A 27,858-nucleotide genomic window follows, 5' to 3' on the forward strand; every position below is an offset into this window, starting at 1 on the left:
GACTATACAATTTAGCGGCCCTACAACTTGATTTGCTATAAAACTCATTATGGAGCCAAGCCGCCCATTTCAAGATCATTTTGAGGACTTTAGATGCAATAGCAAAAAAGTCTATGATATAAGAAATCAGATCCGGAAGCCTTAAAGGCATTGTTTACACTTTCATCAGTTGAATAAGAAGTGTTTACAATCCTCTGGGTAATGCTAAAACGGCGCTGAGACAATCTGTGTCAAGCTAATGAGCCACTAAAATGGCAGTCCCTTCAAGAGTCAGTTGGCATGCGTCATAAATTTTGTGGCAAATAAAAAAGCTTCGCCATTCACAGGGGAAGACTTTAAGTATCATTTAATTTGATAAAAGCTTATTGGCTTTCTGAAATGAGTCATTCCTTAATAAATGAAAGGCACTAGAGCTGCAATGTACCTTGTGTTAGCGTCGGTGCCTCTGCTGTGTATGTCATCCGGAACTTGCTTTTCTTCCAGCTGCGATCGTTACTAATCAAGGAATCGTTTGCTTTCTCGATATTAACATCATCGCCGACACAGAAAACGTCACATGCAGCCTGGGATAAAAAGGACAAAAAAAGGATCAAAACAAATTCTTGACAACTTTTTATGATGTATCATGAGCTAAACCATAAGTGTAAGTGCAGTGCAAGAAATATACACTTTACATCTTTTTATTAAGCTTAAAAATGTCTAAAAAAACAAAACAAACCTAAATTAAATGGTTTTATTTAACCCTGTTAAGCCTGACATATGAAATAAGAAAAACAAAAATGGAAAAAAATGGAAAAATCCATTTCAAGTTCAATAAAATAAAATTGTGCATATGTGTTTGAATACTGAATGAATAAACAATCAATGCAAAGTAGTGACTGCAGCCCACTGCTCGCTTAGGGCAGTACCTTAAAGACCTTTCTGGCCCATGTTCTGAAGGATTCCTCTTGGCCACAGAGTTCGTCTCCCTCTCCCATGCGCATTATTCGTTCCCCACCAAGCTCTTCGAACAGCGTGTCCACTGCGTGGGCAAACGCACAGAAGTGTGGGTATGCCCGGGAGCCAAGGCCAAACACAGAGAATCTGCATGGGAGAAACGAAGTGTTGAAAACACTTGAAGCACATGAACACAAACAACAACACACACAAGAAGATACACCGTATATACAAAACCAAGTAAATTATAAGAGTGGGATGGTTGTGGACATCAGGCCAGAGGCTGTGAGCTTTGATCCTAAACTATGAAACAGGATGAAATTCAAGGCCAGAGAGGATGTTACGCAAGCATATGCACACATACATGCAAAAAGTGTGAAATTTCTTTTGATTGCTTTAGGATGGAATTTCTTTTCAAAACTAAAGTTATTTTAGATGGTTGTTCTCTGCTCTTAGGTGCTTTGTATTTTAGTTTTGAAGAAGTTGATGAACTTAACGGGTTAGTTCACCCAAAAATTAAAATTCTGTCATTAATTACTCAACCTCATGTCGTTCCAAACCTGTAAGACCTTCATATTTGGAACACAAATTAAGATATTTTTGATGAAATTCGTGAGCTTTCTGGCCTCTGATAGACTGCCAACACTATTACCACTTTCAAGGCCCAGAAAGGTAGTAAAGACATCGTTATATTAGTCCAGTGGTTCAATCTTAATGTTATGAAGCGACGAGAATACTTTTTGTGCGCAAAAAACAAACAAAAATAATGACTTTATTCAACAATTTCTTCTCTTCCATGTCAATCTCCTACACAGTTGACGTAGTAAACACAGTGCAGCACTTTTGAGTTCTACGTCAGAATTTTTGATTTCATTAATTTGTGTTCTGAAAATGAAGGTGATCTTAATTTGTGTTCCAAAGATGAGTAATTAATGATAAAATGACAGAATTTTCATTTTTGGGTGAACTAACCCTTTAAATTTAGTGACAGATACCAGAAGAAATGCACACATGTACATAAAGACATATAGGACAATATCATGAAAAACAAGTCCAAGTCACCACAAAATTGGAAATAGTTTTTTTTTAGGCAGTTGTTGAGGATGTTAGATATTATGTGTTTAGATAAATATGCCACAATGCAAAAACTTAAAAATAATAATCCTTAAGAGAAAAATACAAAAGAATCTAGTAAAATAAGTAAATATATTTTGTATGAAGAAAGTATTTATTTTATGAAATTTAGGCCTAATTTAGGTTTGCAACGTTTTCCCTTAATTATGTAATAATTCACCCTTTGAAATCAGTTATCAATTAAAGAATAAAAGTACAATAAATATTCACATGATTAATCAACACTTAAATACAATTTAAAAATATAGAGAGAATCTAAGGGGAATAGTACTTAATTGTGCTTTTTTAAATGCAAAAACATATATATTTTTTAATTGTATTGTGGCATAGTTTATCCTAATCCTAAAAAAAACTGATTTTGAGATGGAATAACCCAGACATGTACTTACTACTTTGTTGTTGTTTTTTTGTTGTTTTTTCAAAGTATACAGATCTACACAAAGTCACATACATACACATACAGGCACTACAAGTACCTGACATTAGCAAGTGGTCCAGTGCTCTCAAAGTTGGCTTTGGTTTCAGGTTCGTCGCTGGAGGATTTACGGGTATCAGAATATGAAGAAACACTGTTAAAACGCACTTTGTACGTCCTGAGAGAGAGAAAGAGAGAGAGAGATTTCTTTGTGCATTTATGTGAATGGTTTGAGCGTATAGAGAAGAAATGCATGTTATGCGTAAATGTGTATGTCTGATGCATATATGTTAGACTTTGCGTAGGTGTGTGAACTGAAACACTGAAAAAAATTAATTATGGGAAAGCAGATGGGTGGGAGGATGAGAAGAAAATCATTCGCTTGCATCTCCACTCGTGCACACACACTCACTTTCTGTCCTCTACGCTGGTGGTGGGATGTCTCATCTCCATCAGAGCTGCACCAAATTTCTGTAGAGTGGAAAAAGGGAGAAAGAGAAACAGGAGTGAAGTTACCGGCCCTTCCCACGCATGTTCACAATCACAAATTCAACCAGGACCTGTCAGCATAATGCAGGTTCTCCACTGTACAGTATATGTGTGAAGTCCTTTATCATCACGATGAGCACATTCTGTTGTGTTGTAAAGTGTTGACAATTAGATTCAAAGCAGAAGAAAATGATTGATGTGCTCAGTGAAACACTAGCGTATGAAAGCAAACTTGTATTTTAATAACTCACCTCTCCATTTTCAGGAGGGTCCCCATTGCCGAACGTGCTTGTCACCACTAACACAAGCGTCTCGTGTTCCAAATCGACTGTGTCATATTCATCCATGGACGTCACCTGCAGGATCATATTATACTGCATTATACACATTACTTATGCTGCTATATACAGTATGTACATGATATTATGACCTCAGTAAACATCATCCATCTAAATAGTTGCATTAGTACTACTGTTGTGTTTTATGCCACTTTTCATTATAGACATATGAGAGAGGAGAGAAGAAATTACAGTAACACTTTACAATAAGGGTCCATGACATTATTTAGCTGCATTAGTTAAAATGAGCTAGCAAATAAAAAGTGTTACTGAAATTACATTGAGGAGAGTCAGGGAATGTGACTGGAACAGGGAATGTGATTTTTTCACATTATAGTAATGAAAAATGTGGGGAAATGTGCTTAATTGTGCTTATGTGTTCAAAAGTTTGTTTGTTTTTTAAAAAATGTTTTTGAAAGCAGTGTGTTATGTTCACCAAGACCATTTATTTGAACAAAAATACAGTAAAAGCCATAATATTATGAAATATTATTACAATTTACAGTAACTGTTTTCTATTTAAATACATTTTGAAATGTAATTTATTCCTGTGATGGGAAAGCTGAATTTTCAGCATCAATACTCCAGTCTTTAGTGTCAATGATCCTTTCGTTCTAATATTCCTATTTGCTGCTCAACATACATTTCTTATATTTGTCCTGAGCCGTACGGTTCGGACATCACGCTTCAGTGCATGCAATCGGACGACGAATACAGTCAGTCACGGGCGATTCACTCTCCAATCCAGAAGGGGGCGTGCACAGAAATACAACGCTGTTTGCTAACCACCACAACAGGAAAAAAAGCAGAAGAAGAAGCAGCACATACGCAAATCACATGTTTCTCAATTCCAAGAACGCAGAGAACGGACTTGCGTTCTCGTGGAGACCGGTCTTGCCAGGCGACCTTGAAAGAACAAACTCGGAAAGGACGCGAGGACACAGAACACATCGTTTGAGAATTGAGATGTGCTGCGATTAATCTTGTTGCTCAACTGACCGTCTCAGCATATTATAAGTGGCTAATGCACAATAAATACAACATAACATCACAAACAATTATCATAACCTATTAAAAGATTTTTTTTTTCACATTATTATAGACATATAAACATTGTTTTCACATAATTTTATAGCCTATCTTTTTATTTCACAGTGTGTATTTATGAAAATGAGTAGCCTTTGTGTTAGGCCTACAGGCTTTGTCAATATTAAGATTATTTTTTATATTCCAATAAAAATACTGCAGGCTTTCTTCACGTTATCACTTTATTAAAATTAAGCAAAACAAACGGTTTACTTTCACGAGCCATCACGTATTTGCGAGCTTGTAGTGGGAATCTCATAAGTGAGAACGAGAACTTTAAAGTTTACAGGCTTCCGTATGTCGACCGCCCGCAGCGTCCTCTGGGATTTTTAACGGTTTGATTCTCTCAAGTTTGCATTCGATGCATCCTCGACATCTGGGTACTTTCATGCGTTCTCTGTTCTTGCGTTCTTGAGAATTGGAACTGTATTTCGACAGTTGATGACGACGTAGAGCAAGAACACAAGGACGCAAGATCGCTTAAGAACGCATATTGAGAAACAGCCAAATGCAGTGTCGAATGCATCTTTCTGCGCTCATGGACAAAAGAGAATTCTTTGAAAGGTCAAAATTAAGTATAGGAGGGTTTGGGCTTAAGATTTGAATGTTTAAATATTGTTTGAGTAGAGCAAATTGTAACACTCCTAAAGCACAAGTTTTATTTTTCATTAATCTATTTATTTTTTTACTTTTATAACACGAGATGCTTTTCAGTTTGTAGCTGATTGTGATTAAACACCTTTTGTTTTTTATTAGCCCTGCAAAAAAAATATGACCTACTGCTTAGTGCTTACTACACTATTGGAAGCTGTACTGTACCAAGTAGGGGACTAAATGGAACAAACTGTGATTTGCACTACTTTCTGTTCAAAATAAAATAATAGAAAATAGCATTGTGGATTTGTTCCGTTGTCCGGTAACACTTTAGTTTAGGGTCCAATCTTCACTAATAACTAGTTGCTTTTTTAGCATCCATACTAGGATGTTGGCTGTTTATTAGTACTTATAAAGCACATATTATTGCCTTATTCTGCATGAACTTATTCTACATCCCATAATCCTACCCAATACCTAAATTTAACAACTACCTTTCTAACTATTAATAAGCAGCAATTTATTGAGGCAAAAGTCATAGACAATTGGAAACTAAACTTTTAAAGCGTGACCATTTTGGCTACTGTACTGAAATCTTACTGATCCGTGACCCCAAAACTGAGGAATGTACACTCTAAAAAATGCTGGGTTAAAAACAACCCAAGTTGGGTTGAAAATGGACAAACCCAGCGATTGCGCTGTTATAACCCAGCGGTTGGGTTAAGTGTTTGCCCAACCTGCTGGGTAGTTTTATTTAACCCAACTATTGTTTGAAAATTGCTATATGACTAGCTTAAAATGAACCCAAAATAGTTGGGAAATTAAAAACCAGATGCAATTAGAGACAACAATAATAGACAAAAGGTGAATGTTTATTAATAAGCTTTAATATTTTATTCATATAAATTTAATAGTTTAATAGTTTATTAATATACATTTATTAATAAGCAATTTAATAAATGTTTATTGTTTAATAATTATTCATTGGACATTAATAAATGTTCATTTCCAACATACTTTGGGTTAATTTTAATTAAGCAATACCGTAATTTTTAAACAATAATTGAGTTAAATAAAACTACCCAGCAGATTGGACAAACATTTGACCCTACCACTGGGTTAAAACAACCCAATTGCTGGGTTTGTCCATTTTCAGTCCAACTTGGGATGTTTTTAACCCAGCATTTTTTAGAGTGTACTGAACTGTGACTTCTGTGTACTGTTACACCCCTAATATAAACATCATATATCTATGTATTATCATATATACCCATCTAAAAAAAAAAAAAACGGCATTGTTGTGCATTATGCCACTTTTTTATTTATTTTACATTTTCCCACAAGAGCAACATGTCTGTCATATTATTTTTACTGAACTAATACATATGCGAGGCTAAGGCTTTCACTTAGATAAGACCTTTACTCAAATCCCAAGTATTATACTGTAGTATAATTCAATCTTCTGTTTGAACTACAACAATTAATCAATCAAATCAATCAATCAATCAACTGAAGTAGGGAGCAAGCAAGCAACCACCTAGAGCTCCCTTTCATCACAGAGGCCAGTTTTGCACCAGCAAGCATGTAATCTAATTACTAGTACTGTTTGTGAGAACATACATAATACTTCCTCCACTAGACATGATTGGTTTTTCTGTCTCATTTGTAAGCCAGAAGCAAAAGTTTGACTATTAGATAAGCGTTCGGAGAGATTTCGAGTGTGAAAAATCACACAATGTGCATCAGGAATGGGAGGCACGTTATCTCTTGATCCTGACATACCGCCAAAAGGGGTGTAGCAGTAATGAACAGTTTGTACGGTGTCTAACGAGCAGCTAATGCGCCATGATACAATTAACAGAAAAGACGCATCAGTGCGTGTGGCAGGGCAAACGCCTTCAGGACATGCAGAAATAGAGAGAGAAGTGGTATATCTGCGTCATCTGCATGTAAATCACGTAATAACAAGCACACATGAACAAGATTGATTATTCTGCTAGATTATAAAAATAACTTTGCATTTAAATGCTATCCCAAGGCTAAATACTTGATGGACTCAATACTCTTGTTTGAGATGTCACATAGCTTGGAGTGTAATGTGATCTTATCTTAACCTACAGCTCAATGCATGGGTGTATTGATTCTTGCCATTTTATGGCACTGGAGCAAAGGAAATTGGGTCAAAAGACACATTTGCGTAAGCTCTCGCATAGTGCACTTTGGTGTGAAAATAGCCTTGAATTGGAAGAGAGATTTTGGTTGTGAAACCATAAGGGGATATGCGGATATACATGTCTTGTGTCAATATTCTTTGTCATTTTGTTTACATCAGTGTTTACGTGCAAATCCACTGGAGGCACTGATCTGGGATGAACAGGAAGGGTTTTAAGAATCACACACAGATGTCAATCTATTATGTGTGGTTCAATAAGCCCGTCATTCTTACCTTGGCATCAAACGCGTGCTTGAAAATCTCACAGAGTGTTTTTGCATAGTCCTGCGATTTCCCAGTTTCTGTGGCGAACAAGATGGTGGCTTTGACTCTCTTGGCCATGGCCTGCCCCATGAGTTTGGCGGAGAATTTCACAGCCCTGCAAGTCGCACACAAACATGTCAGATGTCAATGTCAATATGTCATTACTGTATATAGTGCTTTATGCAATACAGATTTGCAATACAGATACTGAAAGCAGTAGTAAACAAGAAAATAACAGAATCAATGATACAAACTTCATCAGATCTAAGAAATTCAAATTCTGATGTAAACCAGCTTTAAAAAGACAATAGTGTCAATAGTGTCCTTCAACTCAAGTTAGTTTGGTGTTGATTCAGTTCAGTAACTTTGTAAAGTTCATTAATTCTTTCCCGCCAGCGTTTTTTTTAAGTTGTCAGCATTTTTGATCATTTTCACAAAAATTGAATGGCCTCCAGAATATTTTGTATGAATATCTGAACATGCAATGTATCAAAGGAAGGAAAAGAGCCTCTTATTTTAAACAAACAAACAACAACAACAACAACAACAACAAGACATTTTATTCTACCTTTATGCATTCTTTTTTATCAACACTTAAAAGTGGGTAAGTTTCATAAAAAAAGCAACATTTTGAACAAAAAGCTGAGAAAATCTAGTGCTTTTGTTTTGTTTAAAAAAAAAGACTGCAACGTGCATAAGCAATGCTTTTATCGCTTGTTTCTGCTCCTTTTTTTCCTGTTTTGATCAAGAGATTCTCTACACTTTCAGAAGATGTGTATTAGCGCCCCCTACCATATAACAGTGAAAAGCTATTTTTCAAAAGTTAATTTCAGCTATAAGCAGCTCTGCAGAAGACAATAGTGTCATTATTCAGCTCAAGTTAGTTCAATGTTGATTCATTTCAGTTCAAAACAGTGTCTATGTTGCAAAATTAATCAATTCTGAAAAATTATAAACTCTACAGAAGGCAATAGCAGTGTTGGCAAGTTTTCAGTTTTCCCGCGTTATTGGGCTACTTTAACACTGTTGCAATGGGTTGTTTTTCACGTCTGCGGGTTGAAACGACCCCAAATAACATGATATTTAGCACCTGGAATGAGAATTTTACCAGGAGAACCCCTGCCAAAAAGAGTATTTTACCACCTGGAATGACATTTTTTACTGGGGGACAGTTAATATTTTCTAAAAAAAAAAAAAAAAAAAAATATATATATATATATATATATATATATATATATATATATATATATATATATATATATATATATATATATATATATATATATATTTACTTGTCTGCTTGGTCATTCTTCCAAGATCTAGAACTGCTGCTGTCAAACAAACACACACACACACACACACCACAAGGGTTGAGGCGCCTGTTCTAACTGATGAATGAGACTACAAATAATCTACCTGAGATTGAGATTTATTCAAGCAGGGTTAGTGTGTTGGGCTAATTTTGAGTAGCAATTGGGTGGGTTTTCTTGTGAAAACCTGGCAACCCTTGGCAATAGTGCCAACATCCAGCTCAATTCAGTAAGGGTTGGGGTTAGTTTTGTTCTCATTCGATAGTGTCAGTGTAGTCAAATCGATTATATTCCTGAATATAAGTCTTTTATAGTCTTTTTCCTGGGTAACATGTTATAATGTCAGCAAGGATGAATTGTTGCACTAAAAATCTCATCGATTGTGGCAATGTGCATTGCAATTCCTGAATATGATCTCTTAGTAAGAGTTTAACACACTGACAGACACTTTCCCCTCATTTCCGTGACCACACAATCACATAAACATAGCTACTTATATCCTGCAGGCAATTACTGTAATAGCACAGAGGCTGAACATTAAAGGGACACTGAAAGGAAACCTGATTACACCTGAGTGTGATTCAGTGAGTTAGACTCACACTATTTGCAGCCGTTCCAGCATTATTGTGAGGAAAATATGCTGGAAAGCACTCTTAAACAGCTATTATCACAACCACTTACTGAAGTTCCTGAGCTAAGGGTTAAAATTACAATAAAAGGCTGGCAAAGATTTGGAGCGCTGCAGACGGCCAGCCTCAGAAGCGTTGTGCAGGTTAAACTCAGCATACACTTTGTGCTCAAGACAAAAACAAACAGCGCAAAGGTCTCGAGATCTTCACCCACTCACTTGGCAAGTTTCTTGAATCCAATCGCTCTTTTCTTTGTGGGTGTTCCATTCACCCCTTTCCACACGTGAGTGTTCCATGGGTCAGGCTGGAGAGTGAGAGAGAGAGAGAGAGAGAGAGAGAAAGCTGCAGAGCTCATTTCAATTATGAGCACAATAGGCTGATTGTTTTATTTCTTTCATTGGCTAAATGGGACAGAGGTTGGTGAGAAATTAAACGTCATCACGCTGATCAGGTAAACTCATCTACTCAATAGTCCACTTTTACAGCCTTATTGTATTTATACTCGCAGTCTTGCAAACTATTCAAACTCAAACTTTCCAATATGTAGATTTTAAATAAAGATTGAAAGAGTTGTCTGCTTAGTGGTGGTGACGTTGAAGTCATGTAACAGTAGTGTTGTTTGTTTATATCATAATATTAGCTTTTTACATCTGCCGATTGTTTCTTTCAGTCTCAGCTAAAGTGTTTGAGGGCGCGTCAAAGTGGATGTTCGCGATAGCCAGTGAAAACTATGGGCTGGCTTTACGCAAATTTATTACAAGCCTACTTAGGCAGTTCAGAATTGGTTCTTTCTTTTGCAGACCTTTTACATTCACAAACAGCTATATAACACACAATTACTTACGTAATTTACTTACGTAGATTACTTACAAATTGTAATCAGTTACTGATTCCAAATTACACGACAAAAACTGTAGTTAGTAACGTAATCAGATACATATTAGGTAATATTACAATTTTACATTTTACATATTACATTTTAGGTAATATAATCTGACTACTTTTTGTTTACTTTTAGATTGCTTTTGACCTACAGTAACTCATTTATCACATTGATTTGAATAGGATAATCTTGACACTGACAATGCGCCGACAGACAAGACAGAGCAGGTTACTTTTGGTATGAAACAAAGTCTCAGCTTTCCAATTTTGTCATTTTTTTAACAAATTCAAACAATAAATACTGTTTTGTGGCTCTTTAATGTGCCGTGACAGATTGCTGTGGCGCCTTAGTTCAAGAGGAACTGATCATCTCTTCCTACTAGTTATAGCAGGAAATAAACATGAATGAACATCAGAAAGTATGTTGTTTCAATGGCGGAAAGAGTCTACTAACTCTCCTGTCTGGTTTGTTTCTTGAACAAAATGGCAGATTCAGTTTTATGACTGGTCAGATCACCTGTCAATCAAACTCATGGTAAAGGGTGAATTCCACAAACCTTTTTTACTTAATTTACTGCCATTGTGAGAATAATTTGTAATCATTTAATTGATAAAAAAATACTGTAGTCTGATTACGAGTATTTTAAAATGGAATATAATCTAATTAAAAGTACTTAATTTTTGGAATCTGATTACATTATCCATATTACATGTAATCAGCAACTACCCAGCACTGATAACACACTACAGAAAAGGGGTACTTTAATGCTTATGTTATATTTATGACTTTACTAATAAGTCAAACTTAAACATAAACTGGACAAAAGACCTACCTGGTATTCAAAGGAAGGTGTTAGGCGATAGTTGAGCATTTCCTGATGGAAAACAGGTGTAATGCTGCCTGACATGGGCGGCACTATCCAAACCCAGTCACCCGGGCAGCCTCCCCTCACCCTGTACTCATTCTCCATGTGCTTCATGAAGGACTCAGTGGCCGAGTGATGGTCTACTATGGTAACCTTTGACATCTATAAAGGAAAAATTGGAAAAAGTGAGACTTCTAACTTCCTGGCTGAAAAAAAAAAAAACAGCTATAAAAAGACCAAAACGGAAGTTAAATTCAGCATGTGAAGCAAATCAACACGGAGCTGATATCAGCTAAAAATAATAAAAATAAAAGAGGCTTTTTGGGGTTTGCTTAGTATTCTGAAGTACTTGTTTTGAAAAGTATATTGTCTTTTAATATAATATACAATTATCAGATGTTCTATAATAGAATCATGAAGTATTAAATGCAATAAAATGTCAATGCTTGACAAAGGAAATGTCCACAATATTGTGCAATCCCAAAATTGTGCTTTTTTATCTGACACAAATCCAGTACGAACAGCAACAATGCCCATAATTTTTTGCATTCATGGACATGGTTATTTTCAAATGCATTTTAGATAGCTTGTAATGCTTAATGCAGCATGTTGACGTAAGTCAATACAACCTGCTATTAAATCCTCAGATTGGCTTGTACTGCAGCACATCTACTTTTCCAAGAAGATTTAATTGTTATCTGTCATTGTTTTGACTCCATCCGCAATTATGAAAGATAAGAAACTGAACACGGCTACTTACTAACATCTAATTAGTTTATCAGTGTTGAAACCGTACAGTAAAAGCCTTTTAAGCAAGGAATAAGGTCTTGTGGGTAAACAAACTGCAGGGGGTGTGCAATAAATATCAATAAACATACTTCTTCAGTCACATGAGCTTTCAGTTAAATGTCCAAGGTGCTTAACTATAATAAATAGAACAGAAGGGATTCAGCCTCTTTGATTTGTGAAAGCCGGTTAATGTTTTGTCTGCTTGCACGAGTCTCTATGAATGCTGCATAAATGTGAACACAGGGATTTGCTTTTAGGCTCTTGGAGAAGCTGTGTAAAGAAATGGACTGAAAAATGAGATACTGGCAAATATAAATAAACGTGACAGAAAATAAGGCTGAGTTTAAGATTACATGTGGGTGAACAACAAAATCAAACGAAGAAAAAAATTATATTTCGTATAAAAGACAATAAAGCCTACTTTTAGGGGCTTTTTTGATGTTGTGACGTTATTTACATGCCAAGTCAACACATCTTCACGTCAAATTAAAATGAAAAAGTAAAATAAAGTATTAATATCTAAACTGTGGTAGTATTTATTGTACTGCTTGTAAATTATACTGATTTTAATAGCTAAAAAACGCTATAGATAGATCTATGGATCGATAGATGAAAATGAAGCCACATGTCCAAACTATTAATGATACTAAAATAGGCTATATTTTCGTTATGATTTTAAATATGATTCTGACATATTATCCTGAGATTCATCCATCCATATGTATTCATCCTACCTGAAAGCTATAAAGGACAGCGATGTTGATCTCCACCAGAGCCTGGTCCTTCCACAGGGATGAAGTCTTCCTCGTGTCCAGCCCCATCATTGTAGCTACTTCCTGTAATAGAGGGAATTAATCATACTGTACAGGGAGACTATTCATACTGTATTCTCTCTGGATCTGAACCGAGGTTAATAGAACTGCCACTTGTGATCTGCCTCTATAGATCTGGAAGATCTGGAGCGACCAGGAAGAATCTAAAAATACACTTCCAGTCAAAACTTTGGACACACTTGACATGAATATGTATTTCTCATGATCTTAAAAACCTTTTGATATGAAGGCTGATTCTTACATAAATTAGTTTTGGAGATTTAAAATCAGATTTGAGTAAAACATTTTTTTTTTTAGATTATTTGAATTATATTTGAGCATGTATTTTTATTTGTGGTAAACAGTCAGGATGTTATTGACTCATTGTAAATGTGGAGGAGAGATTGTAATACTGAATTCAAAAATTATAAACAATGCGTAATATACCATATAATCAACTTAATCCATTATAATGGATTGTCAAACACAAAGTGTCATTTCTAATTTCCTGCAGCAGTACAATATCTAATGCGTATGCATGTTAATGAACAAATGTAATGCAGTTTGGGTTCAAAAGTGTGATTTTTTTTAAACATTCTCATTAATGCAGGGGTGAATTATGGGTGTCTGGTATGGTACCTCAAGAATGTTGTATCGAGAGCTGTCGCAGAAGTCTCTGACACCGATCTCGGTCCCCATGTACCAGCCGCTGAAGGGGCAGGCGGTAAACTCCAGTCCTCCGATCTCTAACAGCATGCTTGACACGGCAGGAAGGCCATACCACTTTAGATTCAGCTCCTTAAACCATTCAAACCTAAACAGACACAGACAGGAGAGTGGACAATATTAAATTCAGCACAGGGAGAAAAGTTACATGCAGAAATGTTTTGCAACGAAAGGTTCTTGGGGTTTATTTGCATAACGTAATGGAGTCAGTGGAATATCTTGGCATATGCAGATGTACACCATTAAGCTTGAAGAATATTCCATTTACAGTTTTCATCATAATTTCTCTGCAAAAACATAGTAAGCACTGCCAAAACTGTCATTATCTCTAAACCAGCACCTGCAGGTGTCTCAGGTGTTGAGCTAAAAGGCCAATTCCACCCGTCTGTTATAAATGAAGAATGGCTGAGCCATGCAGAAGTATTCACACAATTATTGCACTAAATAATGCAGTGATTGAGTCCATTATTGTCATAATACCAGCATTTTTCTTGAAAAGAAACTTTACGCAAATGCATCTCCTCCATTTAGGTGTGTTTGTTTGGCTGGTCAATTCTTTGAGAGTTTTGAGACAAACTGCCAATAATGGGCATTATATCAATGCAAAAGTTGAGTACTGAAAATTGTTGTTCTTTTCTGCTAACCGTCTCATAATGGTAGTTTCTTTACCAGTGCTTCAGGTATGTGGCCTTTTCCTCAGAATGTTTGATTCGTGTGCATTTGACTTCATAATGTCAAAATTGCTCGCATACTGTATAAAAACCTCCCACACATTTTAAATCACAGAAACATTGCGGGTATAAAACAAGCATATTTTAGCCAAACTTCAACACAGAATTCAAGGTTTACTCCTCAAGAATGGCCTAATCGCAATTTTCTTGAATAATAGTAGCACCACTGTCATTTTCATTTATGCCAGAAAAGTCGAGTTGTTTATTTCGCAATTGAGCAGTGTATGAGCAGAAGAAAACATTTTGTTTTACTTTTTACTCAGTCACTAGAATATGTAGCTGACTTTAAGTGACTTACTGGTTTCACTTATATCTTCATAAATTTCATTCAGTTTTATTGCATTTATCCACTATTACCCTTCACTCTTAAAAATATACATATATATATTTTTTTGCCTTATGCCTTAAAAAAACCATTTTTGTTTCCCCAAAGAACCTTTCATTGATCAGTTCTTTAAAGAACCATCTTTCTCTTAGTGTGAAGAACATTTTAATAATCTAAAGCAGTGTTTCCCAACCACATTCCTGGAGGCCCCCAAACATTGCACATTTTGCATGTCTCCTTGATCATGCACACCTGAATCAGGTCATCAGCTCCTTAGCAGAGACTCCAAAACCAGAAATGGGTGTGTCAGACAAAGGAGACATGGAAAATGTGCAGTGTTTTGGGGATTCCAGGAACATTGTTGGGAACCACTGATCTAAAGAACTCTCTTTAGTGGAATGGAAAGGTTCCATGGATGTCAAATGTTCTTCATTGAACCATAGATGCCAATAAAGAACCTTTATTTTTAAGAGTGTTTGATAAGAAGTTTAACTTCATCTGCATGACTTATGAGATCTAGACCTATGTCAAGTATCTCAATCTGATCATCTCTGAGACACATCAGTGTCAAACTGACAGCATTAAACAAGCAAACTAAGGCAGGATCTGGAAAAAGGGCAAGTTTTATGCCAAATTAGCCCACGTTCCTGAATGTACGTGCATAAGAGGCACTCTCTCAGCTTGAGTTCCCTGTTGCTATGCATCCTGAAGCTCTGCACATTACAGCCTCTCTGATATGTGATTTTCCTTTGGTATGTACTGACGCAGAGTGTTATCACATTCTGAGTTGAAAAACCTTTCAGGTGCAAAGCGTTTTAAGCACTGACGTGATTCAACAATGTTTCACCAAACAGATTGACCCCCAAAAAACTCTACAATATGTTTGGTTCTTCTTACTTTGGATGTAAGATAGGAACCTCAAGTACAAGATCATCAGGAATCTCAAAAAGCTCAGGATCATTCCCATTAGCTTGGAGAAGAAGGGGCAAAACATCAAACCGGCTTTTTGGAGCTTTCCATCCTTGCTGTATACAGATCTGTAAGTCAAAAACAAACAAGAACACAACTTCTATAGGATCATCTAACAGAGCAACAAGATAAATACCTGCTGGAAAATCCAGCTTAAAACTGTTAACTGTGGTCAATGGCTGCTAGACCATCTTGAACCAGCAACAAACCAGCTACCAGTCGGTCCTAAGGTAGTCAAGCTGGTTTTTTGGACATGTTGGTTAACCCAGCTATCTTGGACCAGCTTTTAACTTGTTTAACCATGTTCCAAAATACAGATTGCACTGCCCTAAAACAACTCAAACACAAGTAATTACATTAAATTAAACAAATGTCATCCTAATTATGATAAGAAATACCTATGATGCCAAAAAAGTTTTGTATGAATCGGTTTGACTCTTTATTCTTGTGTGTACTGCTTCAATTAACATGTAAGTAGGATGCTTTTGTGATGCCTGTGACTCTGACAATCGGAATTATTGCAATGTAGCTTCCCATCTCACCTCTGTAAGCTCCACAGAAGCTGGATCTCCAAGAATTGATCCATCAGGCTGCTTGTAGCCAGCATACCGGATTAACTGGCTGTTCCACACCCGGAAGTCATGCTTCCCGTCTGTCCTCTGGGGGAAGATGGTAATAGCCGATCTACACATCAGAGACAAGAGATCACTGAGGTAATGCTGAGATCCCTCTGGTGAATTTACAGTTCTAATCTTTTAATTCAGGCAGTTTTACAGATTCCATGAAATCAAACTTAAGTGACTCCCAGTTCATGTCTGTTAAGTCAAGGCATTTTTATATGGAGAGCGCTTTTTACAATACATATTGTTTCAAAGCAGCCTATTGTTTATAATATATTAATGTCTTCATACCTTATAGTTGCATTTAGCACATTAGAGCTGGGCAATAATATAGTTTACATTTAACATAGGTATGTATGAGGGTAAATTTGTAACGAAGGCCAGCTAGTAAGAGCTGTGCAGGTAAACCTCACTCCTCTGATCTCAAGAGGTGCACTAGGGACGGACACTAGAGGTTGCGGTCTTTAGCGTTCTTGTCAGTGTGTCCCTCTCCCATGCCATAGATGCAGGTTCGATTCCTGGAGGGGTTTCATTGGCGCCGTGACCTGGATGGGAGTGAGGTTTAGGAGGGTGAGTGTGACGAAGGCAAACTAGTAAGAGCTGTACGGGTAACCCTCACTCCTGTGATCTCAAGAGGCGTACTAGCAACAGAAGCTAGAGGCTTTGGTCTTTAGCATCCTTGTTAGTGTGCTTGCCTCCCATGCCAGAAATGCCTGATCGCATCCTGCTTGGAGTGGGGCTAGTAGAGCCGGAGGAGTTTCATTGGTGCCGTGACCCGGATGGGAGTGAGGTTTAGGGGGGTGAGTGTAACGGAGATAAGTTAGTAAGGCCGTGTGTCCACCAAAGCATTTTTTCCCAAGGCTAGCGTATTTTTCCAAATATTTACAATGAGAGCGCCACATTTTTAAAACGCCAGCAGCGTGATGAGGTATTGAACATCTATTTTTTTTTTTTACAGGTTGCTGAGAGTTGAAGAATGTTCATATTTGGGTAAAACGCAGCACTCATCACTGTCACTTTTAACCCAGCAGTCCAATCACAGTGGAGGAGGGTGGGGCAAATACCACACTGACCAACCGTCACATTCTGCTTGTACAATAATAACGAACGACAACAAGAACGTCTCTTCATCCAAAACTAGTGCCAGAGCAAGTACGTTACATTGTGTCAACAATTTTATACAAAGAAACAAACTATTTGTTAAATCAGATACTAGTAACAATTCCATGGAAATTCTGTATCATACCACTCAACTGAAAAAAAAAAACGCTGCGCCACTGAAGTACTCTCAAGCACCCGCAGCAAGACGTTTTCAGAAGAGTGCTGGTGTTTTCAGCTGGCTAAAAGGGCTTTGGGAGAAACACGACCTAAGAGTTGTGCGGGTAAACCTCATTCCCCTGATCTCAAGAGGTGCACTACTGACTGATGCTAGAGGCTGCGGTCTTGCAGTCCTTGTTAACATGCCCACCTCCCATGCCGGACACAGCGGTTTGAATCCTGCTCGGAGTGGTGCAAGTAGGACCGGAGGGGTTTCATGTGGGTAAAAAATTGGATATACCTATACATCCAACTTTATATAAAGAGGCGTGCAATGATATTTTGTGACAGTATATATTAGTATATATTTGTGATAGTATATATAGCTTTATGTGAGTATACTGTATGTAGGCTACATATCCAACTTTAAATAGCTTTATACTGCTGTTAGCTTTGTGGTCATGTTAATGCACTGCAACAAAGATAGTAATTATCTTCTGGAAAATATATAGATAATTAATTTTGTTAGGATGGACATTTAAAAAATTTTGTCCAACAAAAGGCTGCCATTGAGATAAACAGGAATGCTAATGAATAGTATTTTCCAGATATAAAGAACTAAAAATATCTGGTTTGCTAGTCTTCAATGTCTTTAAGTCTGGTCATGCTGGTTTTATATGAGTTTTGGGCAAGGAACTATCAAATAGCCCATGCAGCTAAAAAAAACAAATTGCCAGGCTGCAAGACCATCCTAAAGACTAAGACCAAAAACATTAAACTGTACTATAAAGTTAGCTATATTAACAGGGTAATGCTATATAATCATCTGCTGAAAAACAACCTTGACTGGTTTGCTGATCTTACCAGTGTTTTTTTGTTTTTGTTTTTCAGCAGGATAAAGCTAATTATTTAGCATTACCATCCAGATAATGGTAATTACATAATAGAATTTATTGTTTTAAGTGCTTTTGAAATCAAACCACCCCATCTTTTCCATAAGAAAACAGAAACGTGCTTCGCTGCTGAAAATAAATCGCATTGACGTCGCATCGGCGCTCCAACAGTGTTGAGTTGCCTTTATTTGTTTACTGACTTCAACAGTATGCTAAGAGCACAAAGTGTCAGTCCAACTAAGCTAAATAACAAGTTCCGTCACTCTCGGATGAAATTTGGGTCAACAGCCTGTTTGCAAAAGCACAGAGAAGCTTTTCTTGCTAACAGAGAAATGTGCCTTGATTTGTTTATGTGCAGAAAAAGAGTGTAGGAGACCTCTGACGTTTATTCTGGCAGGTCCTGGTGATGTAAGAAGCAAGCGCGGGGGCTTCTGCCTGTATAACAGCATTTCCTCTCTTCTTGTTTTAATTTTCCCTTTCCTCGCCCCTCTCTCTCACTCTCCCAGGCTCTAATCATTCTGTTAGACTGACGCTAATTAAACAGAACAGAGAGTAAGTGTCGTGTATGATTAGCTTTGTAACGTGGCAGCGGTGCCAGCACTCGGCAATGCTGTGGCAGGTGCTGTACTGAGGGCTGTGGAACAAGGTGACAAAGAGAGAATGGGAACACACACTTTGACAGGGAAGGAGGCAAGTTGCAGAGAAAAGGAGATGCAGAAAAAAGACAGGAAAAGAAGGGAGCTGGTAAAAAACGACCACACTAACCTGAGGTTTCCTTTGTTGGTGGCGTATTTGATGTGGTTGCAGATGTAATTAAACATTCCGTGAGCGGTTGTGCAGTCTCGAGCGTCAAACACCTCGACGGAGAGAAATTCACTTTTTAGAACGCATTCTTTTTTCTATTATCACTGCATTTCAATAGTTATCACACTGTTGTAGCTCTTGATGAGATGAATGGAATGGTATATTGCATTTGTGAAAAAACATGCTTCGATGTTAGACTGATCTGAAGATAGACACATTTAATGTTTGTGTAATTGTGTAATGTAATTTACTTAAGTATGGCATGCTTCTGAAATTACCATTTTCAGGTACAGTTAGGAACTTGGTTTGGATCTAGGATGAGAAATTGTAATATTATAAAAACTATTATAAAATACCTGTAATTTGGACCACTGGATCCGTCCCACACAGCGAGCTGCATTTCTCCATGCGTGTTTGGCCCCATAGATTAGCTCTGTGTCTTTCAACTGATATGTTCCAGAAGTTTCAATCTCTTTTTTGACCTCTTCTAGCCGGTCAACATGAGCCTTTGAGCCGCATCTGTTCAGACATATAGGGAGGTGCACTGATAAGAAAATTAACAAGGAAAGCTAAGCACTGAACAAACAAACAAACAAACAAATAATTATGAATCAGTATTTTTTTTACTTGAAAAATATCCCAAAATCCCTGAAAAAAGATATTTGTTTTCAGATAGTATATCTTGAAATAAGTTTTTCTCCTGCCTTTTGATTGATGTGTAGTACTGGTCAATGAAATCTGTCGCAAGTGGTAGCAGTTCGTCTTTTCTTCGGACTTCATCTGGTTTGCGACTTTGCTGATTTGGCACCATAACAGAGCCTATACAAACACGCTCGGTGCAGATAGGAACCTGCAAATAAAAAGCAACTAGCACAATAAGAAAACTGTGTTCAAATCCAAACATGCTACATCACACACATCTCACACATATTGTGTCCACAGGAGTTTAACTGCAACAGCAGGCACTAGCTGAGACGCCTTTTCTGCTGTGTAACAGAAGTGCAGCTCTATACAGAATATAAAGTGATGTCTGGGTCAGCACATTGAGTATTTCCTTTAATTACCACCATAAATTATAAAATGTCATGAAATTTAAGTTATGGTAGAAGGGTCAGAAAATTTACATTCAAATCGTATTATTTACTGTACATACACAGCTTGTTTTTACTAACAGTTTTAGGTTGCTGCATAAAATTACGACAATTCTTGAATTAGTTTTAGCATGTTAATGAATATGGCAATGTTAATGTATCTGGTCCTGGTGGGCTACATCTGTTATGCTGCTGTTGCTTCAGACCAAGTATAGACTTGCTAGTGCTAATAGATACACAGATATGCTGCTGTGAGCATGTAAGTTATGCTGCGTCTGCATAAAAATATACATATATCCCATAGCAGGGGCGTTGCATAAACTTAGTCACTATATTAAGACTCTACCTTTTTATGTAACAGATTTTTAAAAATTAAGACCATTCTTAAAGAAAAACATTAGTGTCTTAACTTTTAAGACTAGTCTTAATGAGTTCCCTTTTAATTTTAAGACTAGGCCCCAGATCTAGGCAGGTGGAGCTGGAGGGTTTCAGAGGAACTCTGATAGGGTGCTGCAGGACTAGCTTATAGCAAACAATGAACCAGTCTATTTAAATGTTCAATAAGCAAGCTCATTAGCTGTAGCCCTTAAGACCTTTGTTCATCTTCGGAACACAAATTAAGATATAATTCACTGATTTGATTCGTAAAGCTCAGAAGCTTCAAGAAGCAGTGTTATGAAACCGGCCATCACTAGAAATTGTTAAAAAGCTGTTATTTAGTTTTTTTGGTGCACAAAAAATATTCTCATCGCTTTATAATATTAACCCTTTGAGCGGTACGGTCCCACATGTGGGATTTTTATTTCTGTGCCCCTGGACGTACGGTCCCACATATGGGATTTCGAACGTTCAGCAACGTCACATAACTGCCAGATTCAAACTGTGCTTTCGCGCTCTGGCTGCAAGACGGACGCGCGGAGCTCTTGTCATATATCACAGCTTTATCACAGTTTACTCTATTATTCTTCCAATTCACCAGCCACTTATTTTGGGAGAAACTGATGAATTCACGTGCTATAAATGCGACTGACAGGAGTCTGCAAACTGCGGGGCAAACTAAGATGGCGGTGCCCATCTCGTGTTATAGATCAAGATAAAGATCATTTATAAAGGCTTTTAAATGACAAAAAAACTCACTTACACATATTTAAGGATCGGAATATCAGATAGTTAATGACATGGTAAGCAAGTTTGTGAATATTTTAAATAAACAAAGAAAAACAAAATAATTGCGATCCATCTGTCATACAGTGTTATTGTGGCTGCATTCAGCACTCGTGACACGCATGACGCGTCGCTATGGAAACATTAAAAGCAAACGTTCTAAAATAACGGTCGCCTTAAAAAACTCACTCTGGGGGGACAGTTAGAATATTTTAAACTCACGCTTGAAAGGGTTAAAGTAGAACCAATGTTAACTGATTTAAATATGTTTTTAGTACCTTTATGGATCTTGAGAGACTAAATGTCATTGCTGTGAATGCAGGCTTCACTGAGCCATCGGATTTCATCAAAAATATCTTAATTTGTGTTCCGAAGATGAACAAAGGTCTTAGGGGTGTAGACCGACATGAGGGTGAGTAATTAGTGATGCTATTTTCATTTTTGGGTGAACTAACCCTTTAATGTTATGTGTCACCTACATGCTGCAAACCTTAGTAATCATACAATATGACCCTTTTAAGTTGGACAGTACATATGTAACATATTCTAATCACAAAATGGGCATGTGAAACAAACACAGCTTCAACATATATTGTACGTGTGTTTCGTGATCATAATGAAAATGTATGAACAACAAATCGCTAAGTGATAAGTGGCAGGCTTCATCAGAGCTTGATAAGAAAAAGCAAAGAGACAAACGGAAGTCGCTCATTGCCTTGAGGAAAATACTCATATGGTCACTATAATAAGATTAGATTTGAAGTGCACTGTCACTTTCTGTAGCTGTTAATATGTTCACTGGATTAGGGGTGAAATGGCAAAGAAGTGCTGGAAAATAACAACAAGCCTATCTAAGCTAGTGCTGTTTAATTAAGGACTGGCTTGTTTCCATGTCCCAAATTGCCCTTTCAGTTGGTGAAGCATTTAAACCATTGACCCATAACGTTCAACAGTTTTAGAGCAGTGAATCTTTTAGAGCAGTGAATCTTTTTGAGTAATGGACCCCCGTCATATTTGGAACCATCCTCAAGGACCCCAGAATAAAATGTGCTTATTGGTATCATTAATTTCTTTGTGACGACCAAATGCAATAAAGTAATTTACTACTACATTAGTTGACTTGTCCTATATTTAGTCATATCGTCAGTTATATTATGCATATATTATCTTCTTCTTTTATGGGAACATGTCAAATGTAAAAATATACAAAAATTCATATTCAGATACAGTAAGTGATATAAGGGCCCTCTGGCATTAGGTCAAGGACCACTAGGGGTCCATGGACCCCTGGTTGAGAAACACTTTTTTAGAGTAACCAGCCCAAAATAACCAAACTCCCTTTAAAGCAAGTCAGTTCACTAGGTGGCCATCTTGGTAACACCCTCGTATTTACTGTATGAGCTCACGGCAAGAACAAAATGCATGGTATCTACCAGTTAATAATTAATGTGCATAAAGCAAACCACAAATGGCGAGTTATTAGTTTTACATTAATACATTATGGCACGGTTTCACAGAGAGGGCTTAGATTAAGCCAGGATTACTGTAGGTCTTAGTTAAATTAGGGCATTTAAGTAGCTTTTAAACATGCCTTAGAAAAATAAAACATTACTAATGTGCATCTTGAGACAAAACAACAGCACTGGCATATTTTAAGATGTCACTGCAAGTTGCATTCAGTTAAACAGCTCAAACATGAATTTTCATCAATTTTCAATTTTCTGCTGTTTCATCCTACATTGTCCTCCAACCACCTTACTGAACGTTTCAACTTCTTCTATTAATTTAATTTGATCCTCCCCTTATACTGTCCTATACTAAACTATACTAAACTAACTCAGGATACCAGGACTAGTACTTGCCCTAACAAAGTATAACTTACCCATTTGTCCTATCCTTGGCATGTACTGGGACACCTGTGTGACTAACCAAAAAGCATTTATACTGATGGCGCTTAGCATAAGAATGTTAAAAATAAAATAAGACTTTCATTAGTTTCTTCACATTCAGCCACCATAAGGGACTGTGAATGCAGTCTTGCAGCTGTCACATTCTGTAGAGTTGGAGATTCAACCCAAAAATCCTTCAGAATGTGATATATTATAAATTATACCATCTGTAATTAGCATCAATTAGCATGCAAAGCCATCCTCTCATGAAAGTGCGCAGAACTTCATAACCCCCTCTTGGAATGATGATTCAGATTTAGAGAGATGTTGAGAGTTCTGAAAACATGTTGTCGTACAGATTTATGTCTACAGTGGAAGGCAAAAGCTAAGTTCGTTCACAACATATGGATTCTATAGGAGCAGCTAAATTGCAAGCAAATGCGAATAGTAAAAGTCAGCTCTAGTTCCAAGTTATGTCTGAATTACCATAATTATGAGTTTCCAACTTGTGAAAATGGCTCACATTTTTGTTGAATTCATTTTTCATAAACAATCTGAGTTTTCACACTAGACTGTTGTGAGTGAGACATTATGCAAAAACAACCAAGATGGAAGCAGCTAAAGCTACTTTTTTGGCAACCTCTGTTTGATATGGCATTTTAATATTTTGCAAGAGGTGAATTAAGGTAGTAATAAAGTATTTTTCGGTCATTACTGTACCAACAAAGCCACACTTGGATCCATTTTGGTGTTATGAGTGCTGCCATAGAAACAATTCATTCATGTGTCTGAGCAGAAGTACAATCTCAGAGATGTCATTTTGTAATTACGAAAATTCCGACACAATGTCAATGCTGCATGAACCTCTCACGCTGAGCCATTCCTGATATTTCTTTCTAGTTGTTATTATATTACTTTGGAAACACCTAAATAAGCAATGAAATGGGCCTATTGATTTTGATCACAGGAAAATGTGTTAAGGACCCTCTTTGGTTACAGAGACTGAAACAAAGTGCAGATAAAAAATAACAATTGTAGCTAGAACCATGGTGTATCTATCTATCCATTTCATATCATTATCATAATCAAATATATAGTTTTTGTTAGAATGGCTGAGTTCCGTGCACATGCGCTACTTTCCATCATCAGCAGAGACTCAGCGGAAGGTGCGGGCAGGACTGTGTGTGCAGAAGTGTGTGTCAATAAACAAATGTAAGTTGCCTGTTTATCAAGTAAAAGTGTATGTGAATGTGCTTTCTGATTATATACAATATTATTTGCAATTTGTGGTATATATCTTGCAACCAGTATTGGATTTGTATGCATCTATGTGTGATTGTCTCATTAATACCTGACACGCTCGTTATTTCTGTATTTTATGCGCGCGAGGTTTCTGATTACATGCAGGTCATTTAAATCACGTCATAAACCATTTATATGGAAGCTTGTTTCCACCATTAAATAAAAAAATAAGTAATTGTGACTTTTTATCTCACAATTCTGACTTTTCTTTTGCAGAGTTGCGAGATATAAACTCACAATTGCGAGTCATAAAGTCATAATTGCATGATATAAAGTCATAATTGTGTGATATAAAGTCATAATTGTGAGATATAACCTTGCAATCACAAGTTATAATGTCTAATTGTGAGGGGGGAAAAAGACTGACGTTTTTTTCTCAGAATTGCGAGTTTATATGCCTATCTCACAATTCTGACTTTAAAACTTGCAATTGCATGTTATAAAGTGAGAACTGCAAGATAAAAACTTGTCATTTTGAGGAAAAAAAGTTTATATCTCGCAATTTTGAAAAAAAAATCTCTATATGATTATGATTATAGTTAATAAAGTTAAATATTTTCTTACAAAAACGATTCGCTTCAATTCAGACGGTCTTTATTAAACCCCTGGAGCCTTATGGATTACTTTTATGATGGATAGATGCACTTTTTTGGGCCGCAAAAAAAAATGGTACCATTCATTGCCATTATAAAGCTTGGAAGAGCCAGGATAATATTTAATATAACTCTGATTGTGTTTGGCTGAAAGAAGAAAGTCATATACACCTAGGATGGTTTAAGGGGGAGTAAATTATAGGATAATTTTAATTTTTTGGGTGAACTAACCCTTTAATACCAGGTAGAAACAGAGGTGGGATGTCCGATGTCTCTATTTCTTCACATGCTCAATTAAATGGCAAAGAGATCATATACAGGTACAAAGCCTTCCTTAGAGCTTTGAGGTCAACATCAAACGTACCGCGCTGGAGCTGTGATGTAGAGTATCATTGTATAAAGCTCCAGTTTCCCAATTCTTCACTTTCATGAATCTGGGACATTTGGAGGGACTTCCATTCTGTACAGTCTTTGTGGGGGAAACTCTTCCATGGGATTGCGGCTGTGGAGGAACAAACATTATTAGCAAACTTGCTTCTAATTTGTCTATTAGCAAACACTATTATCCACAATGGCTCCCTGTACACTTATTACAGGAAAAATTCCCACAACACTCCCCAAGAACAATTCAAAAGAACATTTTGGTTATCAACACAGACATTTAACCATCTTTATTAGGTCACTAAGCAAAACCAGCCTTTTACTTCTTGAAAAGAATATTAAATGGCATTAATAATGTAACATCTAATAAAATACATGCATATAAAACAATATCAACATATCACATATTCATATAAGCATGAGGGTTGCTAAAAGGCGATCACACATAGCATTTTTTAAATCAGTCATACATAAAAAATATGTAAAAAGCATAATAATAAATTTCTATTTCTTCAAAAGAATGTTTTTGCTATCAACACAAGCTTTTAAACATCTTTATCAGGTCACTAAGCAAAACCAGCCTTTTATTTCTCAAAAAGATGACATTAACCAGCTTCTATGAATCCTCAACATCTGCATGAAGACAAATGATATTTGACAGCAATGAACTTTCTTTGCAAAGTTCTTTATTCTAATTTAGGTATTTTAATAACCAGCAGGTAAAGGAAAGAAATTACCTATACTCAAATCGTCAAAGGAATAATCCGCATTATTAAGCAAAGATTGAATTGAGCTTTGATTTTCAGAGAGAATAGAATACTCTCATTGACTCGCCATTCAAAAAATGACTGTAATTTGCTTCATGTACAAATGTATCAAAAGTTGGCATCTTTAAGCCAATGGAAATCAATCTAGCAGCCATTACATTCCTTATGAAGACCCAGTTCACAGGCCGACGGGTTCGACACCACATAACTCTCATAATTGTAGTGGTTTCTGATGATATCAATGCAAACTTCAATATCAGCCTTGGCCCATTATGTTCGCTGTCCCCTGGAAGAATAGTGGGCGTCCTTCTACTCAATCGATTTGATTGTCCTCAGAAGAAAAATATGTCTCTGGCTACACAACATGCGCAACATACACGATTGTTATCTCAAAGCCGTCACGCTGCACTCGGCTGGCACGGAAAACACCACACTCATGTTCACGCATGTGAGACATCTGAAGCTGAATGGATGAGAAGAACAATCTTGCCACAAGTGAAATGTGAGGACAAAAGCAGATATGATACACCCTTACATATACGAACGTGCACCGTGACAGGAAGGCAGTGCGAAAGAAAAGATGTAAAATTGAAAAAGGAAACTTCAACTGAGGATTCTGTGTACATGACAGCGTTGCCCCGAGCAACAACTGACACACACACACACACACACAACCACGTGTACAAGCGGGGTGGAATAATCGGCAACATCATCGACACTTCAAGACCACTTACCCACACTGGAGCGCTTCAGAAACAAGCACTCGATACACTCACGCAACATTCACAGACCCCCAGAGCCCACCTTTACTGCTGCGCCTCGTTATTCAACTTTGCTCGACAACAGCCACTGCGGGGGTAACTGCTTTGTCTACGTCTCATCCTTCTCACCACAGCTGTATTAACACAAGCTGAGCAAAAAGCTTTATTATGTAAAAGAGTAACACAAGCTGATTTGACAAACTAATTTCACAAGCACAAGCTGCTAATAAATAAAACATTCTGGAATGACTAATCAGCTGAAAAGATTGTGTTTCTTTGGATATCATGGAAACTGTCTGTATAAAAAGGCCTACCTAATATTAGCTTTATATACCTTGTATATAGATCGCTGCTATGGTGTTCTGTGTGGTTGATCGATTGATCAATCATTCATCCAACCACCCATCGATCATCCATCCATCCATCCATCTACCTATTCATTCAACTACCCATCGATCATCCATTCATCCATCCATCCATCAAACATCATCTATCCATCCAACCAACCATCAATCATCCATCCATTGCTTCGATCATACATCAATCCATCCATACATCCATCCACCTATTGATCATCCATCCATCCTTCGATCACCCATCCATCCATCTATCCATCCATACATCCATCCATCTATCCATCCATACATCCATCCACCTATTGATCATCCATCCATCCATCCAAACACCCATCAATCACAGCCACCCATACATCCATCGATCATCCATCCATCCACCCCTACATCCATCTTTCGATCATACATCCATCCACCCATCTATCGATCATCCATCCATCCATCAATCATCCATCAAACATCCATTCATCCAACAT

At 37.0% G+C, this 27,858-nt stretch overlaps 1 protein-coding gene across 1 annotated transcript in view; it reads right to left on the minus strand.

Moving 5' to 3' along the window:
* nos1 (nitric oxide synthase 1 (neuronal)) overlaps nucleotides 1–27,858 on the minus strand; it is a 52,424-nt gene that overhangs the window by 17,462 nt on the left and 7,104 nt on the right. Inside the window, exons 2-17 of the mRNA XM_067405500.1 lie at nucleotides 25,485–25,622; nucleotides 19,786–19,931; nucleotides 19,438–19,600; nucleotides 19,043–19,134; nucleotides 16,050–16,191; nucleotides 15,436–15,575; nucleotides 13,396–13,570; nucleotides 12,679–12,780; nucleotides 11,123–11,317; nucleotides 9,626–9,711; nucleotides 7,439–7,583; nucleotides 3,226–3,330; nucleotides 2,898–2,956; nucleotides 2,547–2,663; nucleotides 909–1,083; nucleotides 425–563 (exon numbers count right to left, since the gene is read on the minus strand). Coding sequence (XP_067261601.1) covers nucleotides 425–563; nucleotides 909–1,083; nucleotides 2,547–2,663; nucleotides 2,898–2,956; nucleotides 3,226–3,330; nucleotides 7,439–7,583; nucleotides 9,626–9,711; nucleotides 11,123–11,317; nucleotides 12,679–12,780; nucleotides 13,396–13,570; nucleotides 15,436–15,575; nucleotides 16,050–16,191; nucleotides 19,043–19,134; nucleotides 19,438–19,600; nucleotides 19,786–19,931; nucleotides 25,485–25,622 — 2,119 coding nt within the window. The remainder of the gene's footprint in view (nucleotides 1–424; nucleotides 564–908; nucleotides 1,084–2,546; nucleotides 2,664–2,897; nucleotides 2,957–3,225; nucleotides 3,331–7,438; nucleotides 7,584–9,625; nucleotides 9,712–11,122; nucleotides 11,318–12,678; nucleotides 12,781–13,395; nucleotides 13,571–15,435; nucleotides 15,576–16,049; nucleotides 16,192–19,042; nucleotides 19,135–19,437; nucleotides 19,601–19,785; nucleotides 19,932–25,484; nucleotides 25,623–27,858) is intronic.

The sequence above is a fragment of the Chanodichthys erythropterus genome, chromosome 13 (genome assembly GCF_024489055.1).
Source record: "Chanodichthys erythropterus isolate Z2021 chromosome 13, ASM2448905v1, whole genome shotgun sequence".
NCBI classification, from domain to species: domain Eukaryota; kingdom Metazoa; phylum Chordata; class Actinopteri; order Cypriniformes; family Xenocyprididae; genus Chanodichthys; species Chanodichthys erythropterus.